Source organism: Melanostigma gelatinosum, assembly GCF_949748355.1.
Source record: "Melanostigma gelatinosum genome assembly, chromosome: 9".
Taxonomy (NCBI): domain Eukaryota; kingdom Metazoa; phylum Chordata; class Actinopteri; order Perciformes; family Zoarcidae; genus Melanostigma; species Melanostigma gelatinosum.
In genome coordinates, this window is record NC_136642.1 from 20,307,294 (window position 1) to 20,333,711 (window position 26,418).

The 26,418-nt window shown below is 46.5% G+C and overlaps 1 protein-coding gene across 3 annotated transcripts in view; it reads left to right on the forward strand.

Annotated features, from left to right (window-relative positions):
• The window catches only part of LOC306782607 (nuclear factor of activated T-cells, cytoplasmic 1-like), a 59,301-nt gene that overhangs the window by 9,092 nt on the left and 23,791 nt on the right, over positions 1-26,418 (forward strand). For all 3 annotated transcript variants that reach the window (XM_079276043.1, XM_079276045.1, XM_079276044.1), the window contains exons 4-8: positions 7,421-7,623; positions 10,477-10,649; positions 11,635-11,775; positions 20,893-20,948; positions 22,918-23,050. In XM_079276043.1, coding sequence (XP_079132169.1) covers positions 7,421-7,623; positions 10,477-10,649; positions 11,635-11,775; positions 20,893-20,948; positions 22,918-23,050 — 706 coding nt within the window. The remainder of the gene's footprint in view (positions 1-7,420; positions 7,624-10,476; positions 10,650-11,634; positions 11,776-20,892; positions 20,949-22,917; positions 23,051-26,418) is intronic.

Here is a 26,418-nt window from a genome sequence, read left to right on the forward strand (position 1 = left end):
GAATATATTGACCGAGGACGTGACCCGGCTCTGATCTGAACTGCGGGTTCAGCGGGAGACGTTGCAAAGGCTTTTCTGGTTCAACCTCAGTCAGGAAACACACAGACATCTGCCAGACCTTTAGTAACATCAGACAGCAACACCTGTGGAGTATTAAACCCATCGCACGGCGTGCTGCAAAGTCCTGCATATGGCTTATTCGTATAGGATAATGACTGGCCTATAGGGCTTTACCCCTCACACACTCACTCAGTCTCTCATTAAGTCTAAAGCAGCAACAGACACGGTGTAATTTCAACAGGATGTGGCCATCGTCCCTATTAACGTGTGCGTGACTTAATACCCATCTCCCTTCCTCTGCAACTGTATGTAATGCACATCAAATTCGCAGTGTGTTTCCGCCACGACGACATGAAAGACCTTAGCAAACATGTGCTCGGTCCTTCACATGTGCAGTTTCACCTTGGGATCCGGCGCTCGCTGGCTGCATAATGTCTCGACGGAAAAAAAACTGAAAAAAAATCCCCGATCCGCAGCATCCTATACTGTAGCTGCTAATTGCTCGTTAAATCTACTGCCGCCTCTTGTTTGATATTCAAAAGCCTCGGCGTACCCTGTAGTGCTGTTAGAGCTTAGTCAGGGCTGTTATTCGTTGCCCAAAGGGGTATTTATGCCACTCTTAAATTGTGGTTCTCCATCTGCGGAGCTTCCCTTACACTGGTGTTGGGCTACCGCTAATTACCGGTTAATAGCACGTGGAAAAAAGTGCAGCGAAATGTGCGTCGTTTTCACTGGTTTGAGGTGATAACCAGACAGCCCGCAGATTTATGAGGTAAGACACTGGTGGGTTAGTCGTGCCGTTGGAGGGGACACAGCGGTCATCCGTGCATCATCTTACTCAAATTCTCTCTAGGTTTGGGTGATACGTCTTATGGCGGGATGTGCTGGCAATGTAGCCATTCTTTTTTATGTGGAATTTGAACCCTCGCTGGTCTAGACATGGGCTAGAGCTTGAAACTGTGCCCTCAATGACATAACACCGAAGTGCTCGCTTCAACAAAAACTTTAGCTGCCTGGTTGCTTATACAAATAAGAAGCAGCTTTTGGAGTTGTGGATATGCAGCACATTAAAGGATTGCATATGTTGCCTGATGCATTCAATATGAGGGACTGGAGACATTAGCGGGGCAGGAGGGTGATGGAGTAAAGTCTGGAAGGAGAGACAACTTGGACGAGTGTACATTGAATTGGATACAGCACAGGCTGGCCGTGGGACTGTCAGCACTTGACAGAAAGAGGAGGGGGGAGCGTGATAATGGGAAAAGGCCTGAATCTGCTGTTGTATTTCTCCTCCCTTGCTTCAGGCCCCCCCCGACACACACACACACCCCACACCCTCCTTTGCTGCTTCCAGTCGTCTTCTGCCTCTCCTCTCCTCTCCCCAATTCTCTGCGCCACGTGGACCTCTACGAGTCATGACATTTCTCCAGGCAGTGATGAAATCACTGCAGAGGGATAGCAGGCAGCCCACTGCAGGCCTGTAGAGTTTATTCACACTCAATCTCTTGCCAGGCCAGACGCATCTAATTTACCGGCAAGTCATTATTAAACAAGATTTTCAATGATTGAAGCAAAGAAAAAGAAAAAACATTGGGGGGCTGTAACTTTTGATAGAGATGATGGATCTTTAATGGCCCAAAGGCACCGGGAGATGAATGGTGGAAAGTGCATGGGATGAACCCACCGCTCGCTTTTTTCAGCTCGACACCCCGTCCACATCATCACAACTGACCCAGACAATACAGCTGCGTGCAATTACGCAATTAATGCATCATCTGCCGTATCCACAATGTTTCACTTGAGCCTCGGCTATCAGAAATGGCTCGCGCAGAGGCGGCCTGCGGTGGGAGGTGTAAATGGTTCTAGCTGACACAGTGGCAGAAGTTGGCACCCTGAAACAGCTGCAAATCAAGCCTGGATTCGAACTCGGTTTAGATTATCTCAAAATAAATATACAGTGCGCGTGCCAGATGGGCTGCAGTCACAGCTCGGAAAGCTCATCTGGACAAAATTAGCTGCGCTCCGGTCCAACCTCACAGGCTGCATGAGACACGAATACAAAGCTGAGGTCACAGGTGTGTGTGTGTGTGTGTGTGTGTGCCTGTGTGTGTGTGTGTGTGTGTGTGTGTGTGTGCGCGTGTGCCTGTGTGTGTGTGTGTGTGTGAAGCCTCTGTTGTCAGCCCATACTTAAAGTTTACGACACTGTCTCAACATTTTTCTCATCTTATTCCCCCTTTGAGAATAAAATGAAGAAGTAAGTTTTGCGCTCTCTGCTTGTGGTGTGCATTTGAGGAAAGCATCACAGAAGCAAAGGGGGGTCTCAGTGACGGGGTCAGAGGAGCACATATGGTAAAGGAGTCGGGGGAGGTTGCCCAGGGGGGGGGGGGGACTAGACCACCTTCCCTTTGCTGCTGGGAAGACCACCTTCACCAAGAGGACTACCTGACCTCATTAATCACTTCCTCTCCTGCGTGAGGTCACCACGGGTTTGAGCATGGACGCCCCCGTCATCGTGCGCTACCGCAAGACGAGCGAAGGGATAAAGACCCCCTCCCTCCCTCCCCCCCTCCCTCCTGCCTCTCTTGTGGGCCTCCTTACTGCCACGTGTCGGCTGATGTAATGGTTGGAGGTCACCGAGACATCCGAAGAAGTCTACTGAGGCTAAAGTGACAGACGACACGGCTTTGTAGCGCGGCTGCCTGCGTTTTATTAAATCATAAGGAAACGTCATGCAATTTAACGCTCCGGCGTCTCAGATTTGTACCTCATGCTCCACCGTAGCGCTCTCACGAGTCAATACACAAGTAACTGGTAGCATGTGTGGCTATGGATAATTACCACTGGTGACACCATAAGTAAAATATAACAAGCAGAGCGGGGTCTGCCGGTGAGATCACCACATAGATGAAGTGGTCCCTTGGGATGCCAAGACTTCAAGAAGCCCCTGACCTCGGCCTAACTCACTGATGACTAGCATGTGTGACTCGCTCGCGGGTCAAGACAGCTGCTAGAGACACTACGCGGAGCTGGAGCGAAAAATGGGATGGTTGGAACTGCAGATGAACGACTGCTTTAGCTTCAACACTCCCTTTGCACTTCCTTGAAATCTGAATCAAAGCAGAGCACGATAAGCACTGGCTGCTGAGAATATTGAGACATATATATATATATATATATATATATATATATATATATATATATATATATATATATATATATATATGTATATATAGATATATGCTCGCCTCCGCTGCCCAGTCACATTCTATTTGTACTCAACATAATTTAGACTGAAAATTGCTCTACTTGGGAGAAAAAGAACACATAATCTGCCTTGTCCCAAATTCAAAAGCTCTGTCATCAAGTACAGACCAAAGGCGTTTAATCGGCATGTTTATTGTCAGGCCAGGCAACGTTTAATACAGTACCCAGACAGATTAGTTCTCAAACCGAAGACACTAGGTGTCCATGACACTGCAGCACTAATTTCCACAGGCTACTAATGCCATAGCTCTCCAGCCCTCCACCGACCTACCTCTTCCTCACAGTTATATGTGTATAGTTATATGACTCAGTGTCTTAGACAAACAACGGGGGGGCTTTTATTCCCTCCGACGCTACCACTGCGTTCACTCGGATTGAGCTGAAAGAAAATTGGTCAGAAGCGATGCGCTGGGGTAATTGACCAATTTGTGGGATTTTTTTTTTTCGATGGCCATGGCTTGGTGAGCCCTGGTCTACTGTAAGTGATCTCTCACAGTAAATGTCATATGCGGTCTAGCAGCCACCTGGGCGGATCCAAAGAGGTCCACCCGTCGAGAAGTCGGTCCTCTCGGGTTTTTCTCGGTTTGAACCAGATTGATTTTGCAGTTGTCTTTGTAGATCTGGAGAGATTTTCATGTCCACACAACACATCCGCGCATTTGACCATATGACCACTTTGCACTGCACGGAGCGAGCGGGATCCTGGGAGGTCTGCAGCGTAAGACTCAGGTCCACCAGAAATCCACATTTGGTTGGCAAATTATTCACAAGGTATCGGTTGTCCTTCACCACACGTTGGAATTCGCAACCCTGCCTCATATTTTTGAGCCATTATACACTTGGTTAAATCATCAAATAATGTTACTTTAGACACTGTCAGAAAGTGATCCAGGGATGCTGAATGTAAATTGGCAGTTGCACTCAATATTTGAAGTGGTGTTGACCCCAAAAAGTCAACAGTGCTTTTCAAACTACGCATGACTACGGAGCTTTTTCTTCTTTTTTTAAAAAGATTTGATGTTTTTATTACTTGAGCGGTAGCAGCTAATGGAGGCCTACAAGAGGAAGTGGTAGTTGTTTGAAGTGGTGGTTCTGATACAGGAGTCTCTTTCATCACAGTGGGACACACTGTCTCTGAGCTTTAATGGAAATCATAATGCATGTTCATAACTGCCCAAAGGTAAAGGGCTGGATCCCGTCTGCATGCCAAGCCCCACGTAGTGCTTTAGTGTTGTTAAACTGAGGTGTGAAGTTCGCTGAATTCGCGACTACCGTACCCATAAAGACACATTTATTCGACTCTAAATGAATTGTGACAGCCCCCGGGGTGGCAAGGGGGTTTCACGACAACACGGACCAATAAACACAACCAGTCGGTAGATAAATGGTGCAAGTGAGGTTTTTACTGAATATAGAGAGTGGATAGAGGTAGGATAGACACTCAACAATACACTGTCCGCTTTCCAGAGGGATGGTCGGTGTTCACTTCCACGGTTCGGTGCACAACGGGTATTCCTCATACGGTCCAGGGCGCGGGCAGGAGCAGGGTAGTCGTACAGGCAGGGGTCGGGAGCCGGGCGGGTAGTCAGACGTTCCAGGGTGATCAAGGGGTAAGGCAGTTGTCTCCAATGGGTTTGCTTTTTCTCCGTCTCCTTCCACTCCTACTCTCTCCTAGTTTCCTGTGTCCGGGGCCCTTTTATAGTCCCCTCCTCCTCCTCTGATAGGGTGTGGTCGCTCCCTCGTCTCTCCTCCTCAGGTGTTGCTTGTTGGGCTGATGGTGGTTTGGCGCTCTTTTCCACTCCCTGACATGGGGGCTCCGCCTCCATGTCAGGCAATATCGTCCCTCTACCACTTCTCCTCTGAGGTTGCCCCTCCGGCTGCCACATACCCCCCCCCTTAAATCCGACCTGGGGGGAGGACTGCTCCAGGAACCTAGGGCGTCCCGTCTTGACAGGGCGTCCGCGTTTCCATGAGCGGCCCCGGATCTGTGGACAACAGAGAAAGCATACGGTTGAAGGGATAAAAACCAGCGGGTGACCCGGGCGTTATTGTCTTTTGAACGGGACATCCATACCAGGGGGGCGTGGTCCGTGACCAGGGTAAAGTGTCGTCCCAGCAGATAATATCTCAACTCCCCCAGAGCCCATTTGATGGCCAAACATTCCTTCTCGACCGTGGCGTATCTCGTTTCTCTCGGTAATAATTTTCTGCTTACGTATGTGATCGGGTGCTCCTCTCCATCCCTCAGCTGGGACAGGACGGCACCCACCCCGGTCTCGGAGGCATCCGTCTGTACCACCAACGGTTGCGTAAAGTCCGGGGTCACCAGCACTGGTTCAGAACAGAGTACTTCCTTCAGCTTCTCGAAGGCGTCCTCGGTCTCTGCCGTCCATACGATCCGATCTGGCAGCCGGTTTTTTGTTAGGTCCGTCAGGGGTGCTGCAAGAGCAGAGAACTGGGGAACAAACCGTCGATAGTAGCTAGCTAGCCCAATGAATGCTCGTACCTGTTTCTTTGTGCGGGGGCGGGGCCATTCCCGGATCGCCTCGACTTTCCCTACCTGGGGCTTGACGCAGCCGCGGCCGATGGTGTACCCCAGGTAGTCAGCTTCCCGGAGGCCGAGGCGACATTTCTTGGGGTTGGCTGTCAGCCCCGCCCCTCGCAGAGCTTTCAGGACGGCTTCCAGTCTTTGGAGGTGAGCCCCCCATTCCTCCCCGTGCACGACGATGTCGTCCAGATAGGCTGCCGCGTATTCTCGATGGGGACGTAGTACCTGGTCCATCAGTCTCTGGTACGTGGGGGGGGCTCCGTGGAGACCGAACGGCAGCCTCTTGAAATGGCACCGGGGTGGCCATGCTTACTGGGTCGGTCGGTCTATCGGTCAGTGTTGCCAGAACCGGACTGTGCCCACATTCTCCACCAAATTGTGACAGCCCCCGGGGTGGCAAGGGGGTTTCACGACAACACGGACCAATAAACACAACCAGTCGGTAGATAAATGGTGCAAGTGAGGTTTTTACTGAATATAGAGAGTGGATAGAGGTAGGATAGACACTCAACAATACACTGTCCGCTTTCCAGAGGGATGGTCGGTGTTCACTTCCACGGTTCGGTGCACAACGGGTATTCCTCATACGGTCCAGGGCGCGGGCAGGAGCAGGGTAGTCGTACAGGCAGGGGTCGGGAGCCGGGCGGGTAGTCAGACGTTCCAGGGTGATCAAGGGGTAAGGCAGTTGTCTCCAATGGGTTTGCTTTTTCTCCGTCTCCTTCCACTCCTACTCTCTCCTAGTTTCCTGTGTCCGGGGCCCTTTTATAGTCCCCTCCTCCTCCTCTGATAGGGTGTGGTCGCTCCCTCGTCTCTCCTCCTCAGGTGTTGCTTGTTGGGCTGATGGTGGTTTGGCGCTCTTTTCCACTCCCTGACATGGGGGCTCCGCCTCCATGTCAGGCAATATCGTCCCTCTACCACTTCTCCTCTGAGGTTGCCCCTCCGGCTGCCACAGTATGTTGGTAATTGTCAGAGAAAACAGAATTATTGAACACGCGTGCATTTTGATTTACATTTTATTTTACATTTTATTCACACCAATTATTTTGAAGTACTGGTTGTCAATATCTTTAGTTTCATTGAGTTTAAACTTTATAGACTGTGAGCATCTCACCTTGAGGCAGACCTGAGATGAACGCCCTGGTTATTTTCTCTCTGTAAGGTCACTTTCCACTGAGTCTCTTTGAAGGCACTTTTAGTAACAGCAGAAATGCCGTTTTTAATAGATCAGGGAAGTTCTGGGAAGCCGGCATCTCCATCAGCCTCCATGTCTCCAGACTCGGAGACATCCCAAAAAAGGAATTTAGAACGAGCTAAAAAAGGACAACAAAGACCACTAAAAACAGGTTTCCAACCCAATGAAAAAGCAAACAAAGACAAGGGGCTTGTTTGTGCAGCAGCTCTACCATGTCAGATATCATTAAAAGCCCCTTTAACCATCAGGAGCCGATGGGCATTCAATCTCTATTTCCTAAATGAGGGGTCGCCTGAGATGGAGGTTTTAAAAACCTGATGTTGCCTCTCACCTGGGTCCCTTTGTTCTCCCGCCAGCTTTATGGCTACATGGAAAGCGAGCCGCTCACCCTGCAGCTGTTCATCGGGACCGCAGACGACCGCCTCCTGCGACCACATGCCTTCTACCAGGTTCACCGCATCACTGGCAAAACCGTCTCCACCGCCAGCCATGAAGTCATGCAATCCAACACCAAAGTTCTGGACATCCCTCTGCTGCCTGAAAACAACATGAGAGCCATGTGAGTGCCCTTAGACCTTCACAAGTCGCCTATCAGTCTTTTACTTTCGACACTCTTCACCAGTAACTCTTTTCTGTAAAATACACCCACAATAACACACACTGGCTTCTTTCTCTCAGCACTTTCCTCTTTGCTTAGGTTCTACAAACAGAATTCCCGATGATAGGTTTACAGCACACACTTCTGAATAGGCCTTCAACAGTGAGAGCCGTGCTTTGACTCCAAGAGATGCATGATTTCTAAGGAAATGAAATAGGCACTTGGGTGATTTAGGACTCTAAAGTTGAGAGGCTTGTAGTTGTAAAGTCAATGTTTTACCAGCCGCCCTCACAAAAGTTTTGTGGGGAATTTTTTGCCCAAATAACAACTTAAAAAGTAACAACCGGACTAGAGCCATGAATCGCTGAGAGACACATGGTTGTCCAGTAGGATGTAGTCCCATTACATAAGGCCTGGCCAATAACTTCTGAATCCATTTGAAAGCTGTTGTGCTTGATTCATATCAACGAACAAACAGCAGCATTGTTAGCCAACTCCGAAGCACTTGAAGGTTGTGCTAATGCACAATTTGCCGTTACCTGGTGAAATTTGCTAATATGAATGTGAGCAAACATTTGTGTTCAGCATAAGATGAGCTAGCAAGCAAGCTAGGTTTCTTTGCCAGTCAGGAAGGCTGTCTGCTCCTTTTGACTTCCTGTGGTCTGTGAGCTCAAACAGAAATGAACAGACACATTTTACTTTGTGAAAGAGTGGAACTGCCCGAAGTCCTCTCCTAAATACGACCTTAGTCTACCTTTAAAAAGAAGTTATCATCGGTTTGTAGCCTGAGGTAAATCAGCCTTGGCCTCTCTCATCCTTCCTCCAGACCTGCAGTAGGGGCCTGTGCGCTGCAGTGTGTCCAGGCAGTAGCTCCTGTCCTGGGGCTCCATTCAGACTAAGCTGCAGTGGATTTTGTTGGACTGGGGCCCAGAGCTCTGTGTTATGGATAAAACCGCTGTATCCGAACATAGGTTACATAAGACCGTTACCTCTTACTGCGCCTCAGGTACATGCTACTGGTTTGAAAAGTGTAAAATACGGATTAGTTATGATTTAATGAATCTTTATTTTCTTGGGACATTTTTTCACGATTGTTGAAATGCAGGAGATTCTGAATATATTCATAGGACATAAGAGTTTCCTGGCTGGCATGGGTGATTTTAACATCCGTACCGCTTTACAATATATTTTCCAACAATACCACGATATCCCTTATATTGTATCACATGTAGGGGCGCCCCTCACCCATTTGACTTAATGCGTCCTTTAGGATGAACACGATATTGAAAAAATATTCGAGAGGAAGTTTCTGTTCCCCTTTGTCGTCGGCACACACTAAAGGAAGAGGAGTGAAAGTTCTCTCTTTCTCCCCTGACTATCTGAAAAGTCAAAGAAAAGCCGTCAACTGTCTCTTTCCACTGAGCTGTTTAACAGTCGTCTTGATAACGCAGCATCCATCTCCCTGCTCTCGTGCCAGCGATCGTTGCTCGCTGTGTGGGATGCGGACAGTCGAGAACTGCAGTCAAACTTTCAGACAGTTTCAATCTTGTCTTTCTTTCCTACTCTTGGAAAATCCATCTCATGCACGTACACCTACAGCAGCTCAATTTAAAGTAATGTGCATGCTTCTGCAAATGAATATACGGTATGATCATAAATACATGTAACTTAATCACTAAGGGGATGCTTCGAATAGGTTTTTGACTGTTACATCTACAGTAACTATGAAAGAGTTGTTTAATAGCTCACATATTGAGCATGTCTAGTCTAACCATTTCCTTGCTGGAGATTCATCCTGTTTGTTTTGAAACTGCATGCATCACACAACACTTGCATCATGCGAGGCTGATAAAGAGTGGGTAGCCAGCGTTGCATGTCGTTTTTTTTTTCTTATTTATTCAAATTGTCCAAACCAAAGTAGAAGGGGAGAAATGGATCGGTATAAAACCTGATATTAACCCTGTTCCAGGAATAGTGCCACAAAAGCTACCATGTAAAATAATAGAAGTGCCAAACCATATCCCATTCGTATTCGCTCACTTTTTTCATTTTAACCAGCCACACTAGTTTTATTAAAATTCATGAAAGGCCGCGTCTGAAAATGAATGCCTTTTTTCCACTAAGAAAAGGGAAAGAAAATTCACCCCTTTTTGCCTTCCAAATTGTGAAAAGAAATAAAGACAGACAGCTTAGAAAAGAGTCTATTGCTACACGTGGCAATGATTAGCAGAGGGTTTTCAACCCTGAACATATGAAGCGTAAGGCTCCAATGGTGTGAAGGGACCGGAGAGGCTTGGTGCGCTCAGTTTAGCAATAAAAGTGACTTTGTGTATACCGGCTGCAGCTGATGGGACCGTGTTTGATGGTCCCGAGGATTCCTCCAGAGACAGCTGCTAATTCTTGGACCACCGTGACCCTTTAAAACTGTGACGTGAAGTCATTAATGTCCAACTCTGTCTTTGATGACACGCAGTATTAATAACGACGCGGTCATGCTCCAGTGGACCTCCAGAGCTTGATCTGTAACAACAGCGGGCTTCTCGGCACACTGTCTTTTTTGTTGAAACAGCCAGAGTCATCACATTTGCTCCCGTTTCACTTCTTTGTCCATACTCTCTGTTGAAGATCTTGTGCTGGGGAGTATCCTGCGTGATTACACGAGGCGCAGTAACAGGGAAAGCCAGTTGTTCTGTAGAAGCACACAGGTCTGCCTTGAAACAAAACAAAAGAACGTAATTCTTCCATTGTCTTGAATATAAAATGTCATCTTTGAAATGTGGTGTTAAATTTGACCCTTCCCCGCCTCTGTCCTAGAATTGATTGTGCAGGGATCCTGAAGCTGCGCAATTCGGACATCGAGCTTCGCAAAGGAGAGACGGACATCGGACGTAAGAACACGCGCGTGAGACTGGTGTTCCGTGTGCACATCAACCAGCCCAACGGCAGGACGCTGTCCCTGCAGGCTTCTTCCAACCCCATCGAATGCTGTGAGTTGCACAGAAATAAACTGGCACGCCTGCTCTCTTTGCTCGCCACTTAAGGAAAAGGTGACATCTATTGTTGTAATCCAATAAACCCAGCTGCTGTTTTATTACCTGCTGGAGCAAATTCAGTGCCCCTGCAGCCAATTAGCTTTATGTGATCAAAGCAATTTGGCCAAAGCGATAGATGCATTGTACGTGATGCCAGATACACGTGTTATCTGTTTCAACTCACATTGTATGACTGAATGCACAAGTTATTGTGGTAAGACTACCCCATTAGCACAGGTCCCACAAAGGTCATTTGCCAGCCTTCGGTTTTGGCACGGTTGACTGAGCGCATTGAAAGGAACCTGTGTGTCTCTGTCATTCATTTGTGTATGAAGGTGTGCTGTTATTTGCACCCAGGAAAGCCAATTAAAGGTAAGAGGTGAGACAGAGCTGGCATTATAGTTCATAGTCTGAAGTGGATGTTAATCTGTGTTGGTTCATCATTACAGAGAAAGGTTTATGTGGTGAATTTAAGATTTCTTTAGCGCGTATAAGCTTAAGTTCCCATTTCTAAAATGGTGCAGTGGGATAATATATTGAATAGAACAGTTACTCTGGCTGTGAATCTGATCGCCAAATCCTAGACGCTAAAGCCGACTAGCAAGCCACAGTTACAGAAAGCAGAGACAGGTGGTTGGCGATAGGCCTCTCGATGGAAAATACCGACTTAAGGATCAGATCATGAAAATGTTGTTTTGATCAGTCGTCCGCCTTTTTTTTCGATGTCATTTAAAGTGCAGCTGTTGGCCAAAACCCTCTTAGCTCGAGGCCACGAAATCATCATCATAAAGTTGATCAGTCTGTTTTACTGCTGTTTGACTGGCCGTGTGCCGGGCTTGTGCTTCGTGGAGTGGATGGAGATAAGCCAGTGAGTTTATGTGGGGCTCCTCACACACACACACACACACTGTATTGAAATGTGTGTGTCCCTCTCCCGCAGCCCAGCGCTCAGCTCAGGAGCTTCCACTGGTGGAGAAGCAGACTGTGGATAGTTACCCTGCCACCGGAGGCAAAATGATGCTCCTGAGTGGCCTCAACTTCCTCCCTGACTCCAAGGTGGTGTTCGTGGAGAAGGCCCAGGGTAAGCAGCCGTTACCCGGCCATGTTTACTGCCTCTCAATCTCCCCTCTTCATATCTCTTTTCAAATGTCTCTCTCTCCCTTTTTCCCTCGTCGCATTTCCTCCGTCTCTCCTCCCGTCAAAATAGAGCAGGCCCCGCCAGAGGGCCACATGTGGTGTGCATTAAGCCACTATATTTTTAACCAAAGCGTATTTACATTTGCTGAAGTTTCCATTGCCTGTTCGCTGGTGCTCGCCACAAGTTAAGGAATGAATCACAACCAGGGCATGTGCAACGTCTCTTTCTCTCACTTTCCCTCTCTCCCCTCCCTCCCTCCCTGACTCCCTTGCTTTTGACATTTAACCATCTCGCTTACTCTCACTGCTGTAGCTCCCTCTTTCACCCATTCTACCGGATACTCAGCGCGGCAGTGAAGTGCAAAGTTGCAAGTGAACGATCGTTTCCTTGATTTCCACCCACTTAATCAAAGCAAAGGTCAAGCACAGTGAAGTTTGTTGAAACACAATGTTGATGAGCAACAAGTAAGGAAGGATGTGGGAGGCATCTCTGATCCACCAATTGATTCATCATGGATTTCTGGTGATGATCCCCTTGTTACACTCAGAAATACTTACACTTTCACATCGACTTTTCCTTTTTTATCCTAGATTAAGGTCACCAAGAGGTTTTTGGTCAGGCAGTGAAATAAAAAGACAAAACAAAACAAGCCCCGAGCATCAGAAGATGACCTTCTCTGCAGGCCTAAGTTAATGAATAAATGACGTTTTTATTATTGTGTCATGCATGCAACCATGTCCAACTCACATGGGCGTACGAGACACAGTCCATAAAAGCCAGGTCCAGACTGCTATATTTCCAAACAGTACTACAACAATAAGCCCCAAAATAGAGATATTAGAGTTAACATTTTGATGCAAAATAGACATTTTTGAATCTCCCCAGTGTACAGTACACGGCAAATGAGACTCGCTTCTCCCAAACCTCATCTCAGCTGTTTACTTGCTATTAACTAGGTAAGAAGGTTAATTAGAAAACCACTGAATTAATTACCTAAATCAATAGAGAATACTTGAAACCTTCATGACTGCTTCAACATGGCTCTTGCAAAATCGAGTCTCAACATTAGAAGGGAAAAGAAAGGCTTCAATAATGCTGAATTTCCCCAAAAATGATACAAATGTGCTTCGGTGACTTCAAAATAAGACAAGCTAGAACACTTGCACACTCTGAAGCGCCTTAGGGGTTCAGGGATAGGTAGAGATGGGGTGAAGGGAGGTGGATGAACTTGGTAATACGGGGTCTCCCTCCTCCTGGCTTTACTTAGTCATGGAGGGGGATCCCCTTGAGAGGAAAGCCCATACATACACAACACCTCCGCCTCTCCTCTCACTGCTATTTGAGACTCATGACCCCTTCAAGGTTGTGTTACCCTTTTTTCACCCCCTCACTGACTACCCTGGGCTCTCCGTTTCCTCTTATTCTCTCCTTTCACTCCCTCGTCCTCCAATTCTTCTTACCTCTATCCTCGATACCCGTTAAAGACATTAGCCGGCGTGGAGCTCTGCGCTAGCGGGATCCCCACACTCGCGCCTGCCATCGACATTTCAGTGGTTTGTTTTCCGTCTCTGCGGTGTGGAGAAGGAGAGAGAGAGAGCGATCGAAAGAGAGGTTGTCTGTCTACTACTTTGTCTGCTTTTATGTAAACTTTAATGACCCACCACTTCCAGGGTCTCCAAAGTCAAAAAGCCCATTACAGACAGAGCAACACACTACACACATGCACACACACTGGAACGCACACATCACTCGCTAATGGCAACTATCTAGGAGCAAGTATGAGTGTGGAAAAGTGCTTATGTCCCGAATATACTGCAAAATATTGTCTTTTGGCATTTTAATCGGAGAATCCCGCTGTTTCATAATGGTTTTCAGACTTAAAATTTCTGCTGTTGATTTAGAAGGACCAAACTGGAATGAGGAAAAAAAAAAAGAACCCAATAAAATTATAATTATATTACAGATTTCTCCGATAACTTTGGTTTTATTTTCCTTTGGAAAAGTTCATGACTAAATGCACCCATGAAATACAGAGCATTGCGCCGCTATAATTACTCGTCGCAGAAGTGTGCTTATACACACAGTGGGACGCGCACACGCACAGCCGATCTCTTTCTACGGCATGACACCAATCACTTATTTTGCCACAGTGGTGACAGCCATTACTGTTGCTGCCATCAGAGATCAGGACGGCTGCTCATTTTCCAAAATTGACTCCAATAAACACCTTTCCAGAAAATTCCACAAATCCTAAGGAGCAACAGACGTTTTTTCGAGTGTCCCAATCCAACTCTTGCGAACGATTAAATGGCCCAAGTCGAGTCAGAGGGAGATCACAAACAGCGCAAAAGCCTATTAGCCCAAATGAGACAGCCATGAATCATAAATACATGTATTTCTTTAACTGTTTCCATTTGCTTTCACACACTCAAGGATGTAGCTGCTTTTAGCTCAAACATACCCAGATGACTGTTTTGGAATCGCCCGCTTTGAAAACAAGAGCAGATGTCAATTCATTGTTGGACTCCTAAATAATGGATGACATCAACATTTGAGAGATTGTCACATTAACAGTTTCTGGTTAAGCGATGAGAACAGGGACCCCAAAATCATCCACTTGTCTTTGGCAAATCATTGACTCAAATCATCAAAACCATCCTAGTTTACACTGGTTTTAGGGGCCTCTGGAATCATCTTAACAGTGAGAAAAGTATTAGCTGCCAGCTGCCAGGGTGGATTTAAGTGATACAGATTTTCTTTTAAAGCTAGAAATCAATCAATGAAAAGGCAAATAGTAAACTCCATCTGACAGTAGGTTAAGTTAAATGTTTAAAGTAAGATCTACTTTATGCATATGCCTAATATTATGTGAGCAGACAGTAGTGTGTGCTTGACTAGTACATATTGCACCAGTGCGAATGATCATAGATGGGCAGATTTGTTGTTATCTCTAAATCGAAAAGCAGGATAAAACCTGCATATGTGTTTTCTTTTAACCTGCTGTACAGTTAAATCATGTCTCTCACTGCCACTAAACTGCTTCTCTCCTTCACTCTGTGTTGTTTTGATTGTCTGCCCCCCCCCGAGACGCCCTCAGTATCAAATGAGCAGAGCTCATTGCTGTCGCCACTGCGGGAGGCCTTAATGCGCCTTGAAAAATAATTACTTCTACTTTTCAAATGCCACGTCCATCCCCTCTGCTCCACTTCATCACCCACAGGATAACTGATGCAAACTGTGTGCCTCCACTGCATGTGTGTGTGTGTGTGTGTGTACGTGGGCGCGCGCTATTGCTGTTCGCCTGCGGGCCTGTTTGCGTTGTTCGGTAGAAAGTGTTTTCAGTGAGTCATCCGCAAGGGGTTCCCTGTGGAGGGGTGAAACGGAAAAGGCAAGACCCTCAGAGAGATGAGAAAGAGGAGAGGAAGAGGAGAGGCAAAAAAAAGGGACAGGGCGTCCTTAGAAGTCCTGTTTGTCACCTTGTGTACTGAGACATCGGAGGGGAGAAGTGATCACATGCTGTCCTCATGTTGACTTGTTTCGTGAACGAATGCCAGGAGTAGGGTCATGTGACTTTTATACAGTGAATCAACTTTATTTATTCCTTCAATGGATGAATCAATTTAACTGCTCTTCCTAGTTGTTTTGTTCATCACAGACCACACATAGAGAGAGCAAATGAATCGGACTGTAGCTGGATAATGATAGACTCAAGGACCTCAAGTTCTGCTGTAATGTAAACATTCTTTTCAATGGTAATTATCGTTGACATGTATTTTTAATAGGCCGTATCATTTTTTTTTCTCTGCCGTGGAGAGTCGTGCCCTCCACGTAGCCGCAATGTGGGCATTTATGAAACTTTCCATCTTTTTTTTTGTTGCATCGTCGTGCTTGGTTTTTTATGATATGTATGTCTTGAGGTTGTGTCAGCGTTTCGGTTTGGCCGAACCGCTCTTTTGGCACAGGAGTTGGAGGACATACCTGGCGCACCTATTGCAGTGTGCGTTCTGGCTTGCCCTGCTTTCCATGGATGGAATGAGTGCTAGAGGCAGGGAAAATAGAGACAGACAGACAGACGGACGGAGGGAGGGCTGGGGAAAGCCTACACTCTGACTCAGAGGGGAGGTGAGGGAATTCCCTGGTGAGCTCGATAGTTTTTACATCTGGTCGGATTGGAGCGTTGCCGAGAGCTCGGCAGCACCACACACATGCCTGGACTGCAGCAGGGAGAAGTCTGGTCTTCACCTCTGCTTCAGGACCAAGAGAAGTCTGAGCTAGAGTTTAATCTGTAACATTAGGACAGAAGAGTCCACAGCAATACCCTTTGGCTATTTCCCTTGTCATGTGGAGACTCCTCAGCAAAAGGGCTGAACTATTTGGATCCTCATGCCTTTTTAATTCGAGGAACGCAGACCTCACTCTCTGTGATCTGTACTGTTCGAGTTCATTCATAGACTGTTTATACTTCATTGAACACTTCTACAGTAGACAAGTCTAAACACCAGACTAATCGGTCGATGTATTGTACTTCTAGCGGTATGTCTAGACTGCCCTTTGGCTTCAGGCTAGAACCACCTGCATAATCTTGGCTCATATTTTGCCACTACGGCAGTGTAAGGTCAGCCTCCACCCCTGCTTCAGGCTAGAGATTAGAGCAGTGTGAGTTACAATATCCTGTCTAATTAGGATGATATACTGCACCAAAATCAATGAGTATGTGCAATAATTGTAGTTCCAAGAGGAGCCCTCTAACAGAGCTGGAGGGACTTAACCTCTCACGCTCTTTTGCCATCCGCCATAAAGCATCGATTAACTGCTGCTGGTCTAAAGCTGTGCCTGAGAGGAACGGATGGGTCGCTACCCCAAAAGAGCGAACCATGACGTACAGTATTGGAGGGGAAGAGCATTCGGAGGGGAAGAGCATTCGAGAGCATTTTGATTGCCTCTCAACACGACGGCGCCCCAGCCAGCGGCTCATAGTTAACGGTGCTAAAAGCGCTAACGGTACAAAGTACAGCAAACGACAGAACTAACAGTGTTTACCTGAGGGTGGACCGGAGGGCGGCACACTACTTATATGACGAGACTTTGGGTCGAGACCCTATTTTGGAATGCCTATTCATTGAGCACGTCTACACTTCAAAGGGATCATGCCGGTATCGTAACAGAAAGATGTCCCGTGGCCTCCACCCTTTCTTCAAACTTCTCTGAACATGTCCAAGCTAGGGAAGTGGTTCAGATCAGACAGAGGCAATTGTTTCCACTTCCCTTTCTGTGCCAGGTCTTAAGAAATGCCCTTTCCATGGAATAAGTATATCTCGATAAAATATTGCTCAATGCATGGGATTTCCGGTTTACTTCGTCTGCAAATAGTTCAGAGCAGCTAATCGTGCTAACAGGGCTAACATTGCAAACAACAGCAACAGTGCTGACGGCTAATACTGTTCACCTGAGAACCGGAGGGCGTGCGCTACGCTTTCCACAAAGACGCCATCGGCGGCGTCCATGAGGTAGCCACATGCACTAAAAGACATGTGCTGCCGGCCTGGCTATGTAAACACAGCATAGAGAAGCTCAGAATAACAGCCCACACAGAGGGAGAGTGACTTACCCGCTCAGGTAGACATTACTCTATTGTATTTTTACGTATTTGTTAACTGCTATGTTGATGACCTGAATGTCGTATAGAGCATCTACCTGCAGTCATCGTTCACCATACAGTCAGTTTAAGGCTCTGTCAGTAAGGGTCTTGCAGTGACCCTTAGGTTCTGATATACTGTGCAACACACCATGGAGAGCAACCAACCATGATGGCTTCCATGTGAACACAAATATTATACGAATGTAAATGTCTGGATGGTGTTCCAGCCGTCCCTCTCCGTCTTTAGATCCTTTTCAGACTCAATGCCACACAGCTGGAGCCTTGATAAAAGGAAAATAATCTGTCTCTACTGGCCGCCGTCCTCCTCAACCTGCACCCACGGGTCAAGTCAGCTCACGCTTTCCCTGTTTTACACCAAGAATAACTCACTTTCTGACTATAAACCCATCACGGATCTACTGTCAGAAGCCTCTCAATTTGAAGCAGCCTCACCTTTCTCTGGTTTCACCACTCCTCAGATTGGCAGAGGTCAGGTGCTTCAGAGGGGAAAGCAGCTGCACCTCTGGGATCAGTCACGGGGGAACCCCTTTTTGGCTTTTTGGCCTTTTAGGTTTGCTCCTCATTGGTCAACCACGTAATTGATGTGAAACTATGTGTAAAACTACTTCAGTATTTTACTTTTGGGTAGGAACAGCAAAACGGCACTAAAGCGGAATATAAACTTGATGTATGTAAACAGGACAGAAAAATACTCCTGAAAATCGCTCTGGAAAAAGAGACATATGCTACCGTAGCTGCAAAATACATCTGGGTTGTTTCACGAGAAATTCTCAGCAATTAAGAATCTGAATCATATTTTCCATCCTCCAAAATATTCTCTTTGGACTGTGGAACTTCTTGTGCATCACACAACACTTTTTAGGAGAGAAGAAATCACCTGTGGAAAGCCAAAATATGCAAAGTCATTGTGAGGACAGAGATGCTATTACTCTACCATTTTGGGCTTTGTTACACCCAAGGAATAGGATTTTCCTAAAAATATAGTGTCTGCAGCGGTTGTTTGCCTTTTGATGACACCAGATGGAGGACACACATCTTTATCATTAACCAAAGTTAAGTCCATGAAAATACTCAAAATGAGAGGATTTGTCTGTGTGAGATTTACCATAGCAGCAACACTGTTGCTGTGTTAACACCATGAACACAACATTATGCGTTGTCAAGAATTGAAGAAGACTCCAAGACCTTGTTAGTTACCTTCGAGAGCAACTGTCTCTATTTGCCTGTGTGCTTCCATTGCTTTCTATTTTTAAATTTCACTGGATTATAGCAAGACTTCTCCGGACAAATCTCCTATACCCTCTATTGTACGTGCTTCCCACTCTTACCATTCACGCCGAATGCCTGAACAAAGGTAGAGGATGCTGTGGCTGCGTGTGTGCGATGCACGAGCGTGGGTGGAGGCTGCGCGAAGGCGGAGGTGTTGTCGGGAACAGAAGCATTTTGCAGATGTTGCAGGGAAGAAGCAGTGAATGGAAAGTTCTGCGGTTATCAGTCTTGCAGCACGCTCTCTGACTCGCAAAGGTATGCAACATGTGGCCCCATCCCAATTCGCGTCTCGGTTTCAGATTTGCTGAAGTCTGACTGAGCAAAATTGTTGAACAGTTTGGAGGAACGAAGTGGCGTGGAGCTGTAAGAGGTGAGAGACAAGATCGGGAAGAAGGTAGTGAAAGAGAAAAAAGTTTGAAAAACATGTTTACCAGTGGAGGTTGGGACTGACGTCGTGGTCTAAGGTTTCCCTCTTGGAGTGTCTCCCAGAGCGGAGGCGGGTGAGATTCCCTCTTGGTTCCCCTAGACGTAACATGAGGAACGCTCATCTCTGTTTGTCTCTGTCTCTCTGACCTTCTCCCTGTCTGTGCTCACTCTGATTGCCCTTCCATACTCTGAGCCGCTTCACAGCGTTACGTGCGGCGCCCCTCATTCTTTTCAGCATCTCAATCACCTGCCAAATACACAGTGTAATTTCGGTGCCCCACACGGCAGTCCTATAGGACCCTGCTTCTACTCCATTTCTCCATATGTAACGCTGATTTCCCCGAGTTCAAATCCTTATCTGATCTGTTCACCGTCTGTTTTTCTCTTTCCCTGGCTTTTAATATGGCCATTTTGGAAAGAGATATCTACTGATGTTCACCCTCTGAATCGTAAAGCGGAGCACCGGCCTCCACTACCACAGCTCACCAATAATAAACTACCCGTGGCTGGGATCCTTTATTCTTTTACTCTCTGCTTGATGTGAAAAACATAATTCTTTGGGGGGGGGGGGGGGGGGGGCAAATAAAAAAACAAAGGATTTTACATCTTCCAGAGCTGCTGGACTTCTGCTATCAGTTCTTTGGAAACTGACTGATGATCTTATCTGATGGCTTCCTGCCCCAAGCTTACAGTAGCGGTGCCACAGTTGCCCATGCTATTGCCTCACATGGTGTGCCACTGACACAAAGACTGTTCTGTGTCACCTCTATTTCTGACAGCCCTAGTGAGTCATCGGTTCTTAAGAAAGTAAGAAGAAAAAAATACACTGTGGTCGGTGCTGATTGCCTAAGCAGAGCCCCGAGAGTCTGTTCGCTAAGGTGTGGCATGAAATCACGGAGAAAACCCAAAGAATGTGAGCTGAGCTTCTGCAGGCTTCCAACAGCTGCAGTAGCTCTCAGGCCTTTTATTGCATGGCAGCAAAGGGAACCTCCTTACCACAACAAGACGAGAGAGATGAGAAGAAAGAGAACAAAGAAAAGCTGCTGTTCTTTACCCTTTTTTCACAGAGCAGAGTTAAGAATAGAAATAAGGGGGGAGAATAGAAAGAATCTAAACAAGGATTTAATGAAGGGACCGAAATAGTGATACATTTAAAAGAGATGAAAACTGAATAAGAAAGTGGGCGGTCCCAGTGGAAGATCTGACCTTGGGCTGAAGTGCTTAACTTCATGATATTTTGGATGAAATAGTGACAAATTCCCATCACAATTTTCCAAAACCTAAAATGATATCTTCCCTTTGTTTTGTTTTGCATTTTCTTTATTCTGAGACCTAAAGGTTTTCAATGTTCTTTTATTTTTATTGTGATCAAATTGGATTGATTTTTAGGATATACCCTGGCAATAACAAAAAGTGAGATAATGTAGACAAAACTTAATTGATAAAGAATTCAATTTTAAAAATAATATGAATTATAAATAGTGAGATAGGATCAATGTGAAAAAAAGTTTTTCAATTTTCAAAGACTTGTATAATCAGCTAATTGTTTCACCTCTACACTACCCATCCTAATCCCCTTACCCACCGCCAGACCACACATCTCTTCATTGGTAATCAGTATCTGCAGATTATAGCCGCCCTCCATCTAAGGTCTATCTTGTTTTTAGCATCATTCTAAATGTTGTATTGTATTCTTTTGCCAATAGATGGGCATCATCTGTGGGAGACAGAAGCCAAAGTTGACAAGGACTCCGTCAAAAATGTAAGTGCACCTCAAAGACTCATTGGAAATGCTCCCGCTGTCTTCAGTCCCACCCCCCCTTGACAATTTATATATTTTCCTCTCTGTCCCCTCCTCATCTGTCTCCTGTAATGATGTAACCTTTGTTAAGGCATTACAAGTTGCAACATAGAATACGATGATTAGCCCATGCAATCCTGAATGCAATTTTCACAAAATCTCTACACCCTAACGGAGTAAACACAGGCTGTCATATTGTTTTTGCCTCCAACACACAAAAACACACGCACGCATGGATTACATACTCATACACACACACACACACACACACAGTCCTCCCAGCATAGCCAGACGTTGAGTTCACAGCAAAGTGCCGCGGTGTGGTGGATTGGACTTGAACTGTCTGTGCTGAGATCATGCAGCCAAGAGTGGATTACACCCCTGCTTTTACCTGCTGCTTTTCATAAGAGCCGTAATGAGAAAATAAACCAGTACAGTTGCTTTGCTGATGCTCAGCCACACATTCAGATTGTATTAATACAAACCGGGGTGAAAGGGAACGAAGCGAATGTTGTTGTACGTGCCACAGAAAGCCCGGTTGTGCTCTGGATTTAATCAAGACTTCACTGCAGTGCGGAGAGTCGAGTACGGAATCTGCGAAAAACGCGTTTGCCTGTGCGTGATGACAGTATGTCTTGCATTGCCGATGCCTTTCATCAGCGACGTCTCATGCTGCCAAAACACACACACACACACACACACACACACACACACACACACCTCCCCCTTTATTTGTGTAAACTAACCGAGGCAATTTACGCTCGCACAGGGTCTAAAATAACCCACACGCTTTTAAATGCTGCAACTTGAGGGTGTTTTTTCTTCTTGTTGTTGTTGCTATTTCACTCAGGTAAATTACTTGGTTGCGTCAGGAGGGTAAATATGGACCGGTATCTAATTGGCCTGTAGGGCTGATGTGCCATGGCTGGGGTCCCAGATGCTGGAAAAATTAGCGGGGCGTGCAAGGCTCGGCCGGGGGCGGCGGTGTGGGCAGGCGAGGTTCGATGAAAGACAAATACTAATGTGTGTTTATTTGTACAGCTAACAAACAAGTGGGGAGGGAAGGCAAGAGGGCTCTGGCCTTCCTCTTATGTCAGTTGCCACCAGACTACCCTAAAGTGCTCCAGACTGCCTGCCCGACACTGTTTTTATTGCCATCCAGAGCGTGCTAACTTTCATTGGTTAGGATGGAGAGGGAAAAGCCATGTGCGCACGCACACACACGCACGCACTGGAGACACTCGATCAGCCACCTGCATGTTTACTTTGTCGTCATCTGGAGGGCAGACGGGGGCGGAGGCCGCAAGTCCCTCACCCCCCCCCCCACCCCACAGCTCCCGCCATCCACAGCGATGACCTACAAAAACCTGCTTCCTGTCATTCTAGCCTGTTTGGACCTCAAGGACAGTGACAGCCGTCCCATGAATTAGACACAAAAACTCTGGCAAATTCCCTCCATCTTCCCCTGTCATAAAGACAGCAGTCGAAAGTTCACATCCGTCCAGACTTGTCGAGTTCTGGCCTAGGGGGAGGGGGACAGGCGAGCCTCTCCGCAGGGAGGCATGGCTGTGCAAACAAACAAGCCGGCTACCTCTCATGCTGTACAAAGCCAAGCCCTGGGGTTTTCCTCGGAGACAAACACGGGCACTGGACCAACCTCATGGGGGTCTACTGCTGCCTCTACACAGTCCAGACAAGCTCATTTAGATCAGTTCCCAGTCCGGCCTCTTGGAAGCTGCAGCCTAAATGAAGTAAAACAAACATAGCCGTTGATTAATAGGCTGCAGGAAGCTGGACTACAAACTGAGAGTTGGAGAGTGAAATCTGATGTGTAAATACAACTAATGACGGCACTGTTATTTGTTGATGCTATCGGCAGCTGTCTCATCTCATGAAGTAGAAATATCTGACGGATCTCTTTGTATTTTAGAGTACTCTTGTTGTGGAGATCCCGCCGTACAGGAACCAGAGAATATCCAGCCCGGTGCAGGTTAACTTCTACGTCTGCAACGGCAAAAGGAAGAGGAGCCAGTACCAGCGCTTCACCTACCTGCCTCCTAACGGTAACCATCGTAGATATTTATTTTCTTTTCCTTTCCTTTTTTATTTGAATCACCAGCGACACCGACAGACATGTACGCTTTTCACGAGCTGCACGCTCCGCGTTCATCACATAGAGTAGTATTTGTCCAGGTCTTCACATCCGTCCACTGTAGTTTTCTCGCAGCCGTCAACATGCCGTGCGAAATTTGCGGCCGTTTTTTTGTTGGTCGCCGTTGGTTTTCGACATTTACACCTGGCACCGCTCGGCCCGTAGCCTGCGAGTGAGAGCAGAAGATGTGAGGTGTGTTTACTCTGGAGGGAGACGGCGTTCCCCAGCGATGAGGTGTACCTGCTGAGTGACAGAGCCTTCGAGCGCTGTTGATGAAGAGAAGTCAATCCCCCCCGGCGACCTGACTTTCACACCCACACACACACACACACACACACACACAAGTGCATCTACCAGGCAGTGCTTTGCCCTGTCATTCATGTAGCAACCTGAAAACCCTAGGAATACCTCTCTCTGTGTTTATCATGTGTCCCTGGCCTCAGTGTTTATTGATGGCTTTCACATTGGAATCTGAAGAATGTATCGCTGAGAGTTTAGAGAAGAGTTCAGCCTCAAAATTGCATCGCGAGCTATTGACTTTTCACAATGGGCGCAGGTAAACTATCAGCTTTGGTATCACTTTCAACCATTCCGACTGGAATACTGTTATTTTATCTTTATGTGTTCAGAGAAAGTTGACGAAGCATGCTTGCTCTTCTTTCAGCGAAACAGCGCCTCCCGTTCATAGTGGCAGAGTCCTTTGAGCAGCTTCACTGAAGCAGTCGGGCTTTTGGGCCTTTCGTAGAGAACTAAACAACTATTCTGCCACCTGATCAATAGTTGCTGAAGGCTGGTTTCCCCACACAGTCCCAGCTAGTTTAGGAATTCCAACCAGCAACCTTACCTTCATGAGACCTGCATCCTACTCGTGATCACCAGCGAAAATCCATTCGATCAAAAACAATGTTACCTTGTATTCATTGATCAGTCGTCTAATGGGTCTAATGCTGCTGGGAGAGCATGCATTGCTTTTTTAAGTTAATACGATGAGACATTTAGATTATCAGCAGATGTATTTAGGGCCACAGGAGATAAGCGTTTGGGATTTTGGACGAGGCTCTGAGCGAAAGTCAAGCAAGGCCCTATTTGGAAATGCCTGAATATATGACGAACGAGTTCATGGTGGGTAACTGGACCAGCGTAGGGCTGACGAACAGTGTCCTTATATAGCAGATCCATTTCACAAACTGTATTTCCACGGGGGAGGAGAGCGAGAGAGAAGGGCGGAGATGTAGAGGCTTATCAGCCTCCACTACGCATCTCTAAGTCATTTCCCTGAGCATAAACACAGCTCTAATTAAAAGATGACTTGTTGTGTTCTCTCTTTTGTTGCCAAGTTAACCGCAAGTACAGTGCGGACCACACAAGCAGGGCCAGTGTCTTCGCAAAGGAGCATAATTAACTCACAACTGTTACAGCCAAAGAGGCCACGGATCACAAGCTATTGAGTTCTAGTTTGAGATTTACCACTCGTTTGAAGGCACACAATAAAATATACAACATTTCTAAAAACAAATGTTCAGTATTTCAGTCAAAGAGGGAATCTAGAGTGTAATATTGGAACTGTGCTGAGGCAGAGCTGCTCTGGGTGCAGAAGTAATCTCATTTCATTGAGAAAACCTCTGCAGGCGACACAAAAAAACCCCAGAATTTCTCTGGTGGAGTAACATCACAGCCGGCGGAGTCGCGAGTTGCAACTTGCATTAGCATTGACACTGGCTATACAGTGTCAATGAGATTTTAAGGGGGTTTGAGAACAATAGTTGTAATTATGAATGTAGATAGAAATATTGATACGATGGCAAAAATGTATTTTCCTCGTCATGATACCGGCATAGTGACTAATCAGTGCTCTCCAATTGAAAAGCATTCACAAAGAATGCTGTACAGCAACAAAGAATGAGGAAATCCTAGTGAAGCTGTTTGCTTTTGAAGGTTTCTCTGTGTGTGTGTGTGTGTGTGTGTGTGTGTGTGTGTGTGTGTGTGTGTGTGTGTGTGTGTGTGTGTGTGTGTGTGTGTGTGTGTGTGTGTCATCACTGAGAGAAACAACCAACACTGTGGCCAGGTACTCGGGGTGGGCTGGGGAGGAGGACTCCCCCACACACACACACACACACACCGTTGTCAACACTTTTTTTTTCTTTTTTGCTCGCTCGTATGAAAAGACTCTTCCGGCCCGCTGTCCCACTTCAAGCACAGTTGTGGTCACTGACGTTGTTTAGAGAGAACATTTCTTTCACACTCGGGTGTCTGCTCATCTATAAAAAGGCAAAGCCAAACCTTTAAATAGCCTGACTTGTTTGAAACCGCGGAAGGATGAAGCAAACACTCCGGGACACAGATGCTAGTGAAGACCACCTTTATTTTCCATTCAGGTCATGTGAGCATCTTGTTGTTCTTTCATGCAAATGCGGTTGGCACCTATTGCGGCTGAACACCGATGCCGAGTTTCACTATGCCCGTGCGTTCCCCTCATCTCAATCTAGAATATTACTTCGACAGAGACTGTTTTGTTTCACACACGTAAGCAGATCCTCATATTCTGCCGACCTCGCCCTGCCTCCAAAAGGTGAAATGATAACATATTGTCAGATGCAGTCTGTAGTGGAGCCATGGCCGCTCTTTACTCTCGCTGATAGACAAAGATACGCCTCAGTGATATGAGTAGAGGGGTGCTGTTGACCTGTTGATGCATTGCCATTGGGGTATGATTTGGGCCAGTCAGAAACAGCTTCTTTGAAATGTGTCTTTAGCACTGTACAGTATGTCAGAGAGCACATGGGTCAAGTGTCTTTATGTCCTTCAGTTGGGCTTCAGGGAATTAAAGACCCTGGCCGTTAGAAAGCTTAATAAAAATTGTTTAATCCTGATGAATTTAAATCAGTAAAATACATAAAAACATAAAAAAGCCAATCAAGAGAAATGTTTTGCTGCTCACAAGTTACTGAACATGAGGCAAAGCTGCCTTCAGCAGATGGATCGAGAAGACATTTGTTGCTGATTAAGACCGTTTGCCTTTCTGTGGTGCGGAGATGAACATACGGAACACCTGGTCTGGCTCCCGGAATGAGCCCCTCTTTTCCAAGCTCCCTTCCAATCGTTACTGCGTGAGTAGAGACGCGACGTGTCGCTCTTCGAATAAGAAAAACATGTTTTCACCAACCACATGAAACAAGAAACAAAAAAGTCCTGGCAGTGACCGAAAGCTTGAGCGAAGAACTTCTCGGAACCCCTTTATTTTTACAGGCCGTTCAGAGATTCCTCTGTGAGATCGAGTTC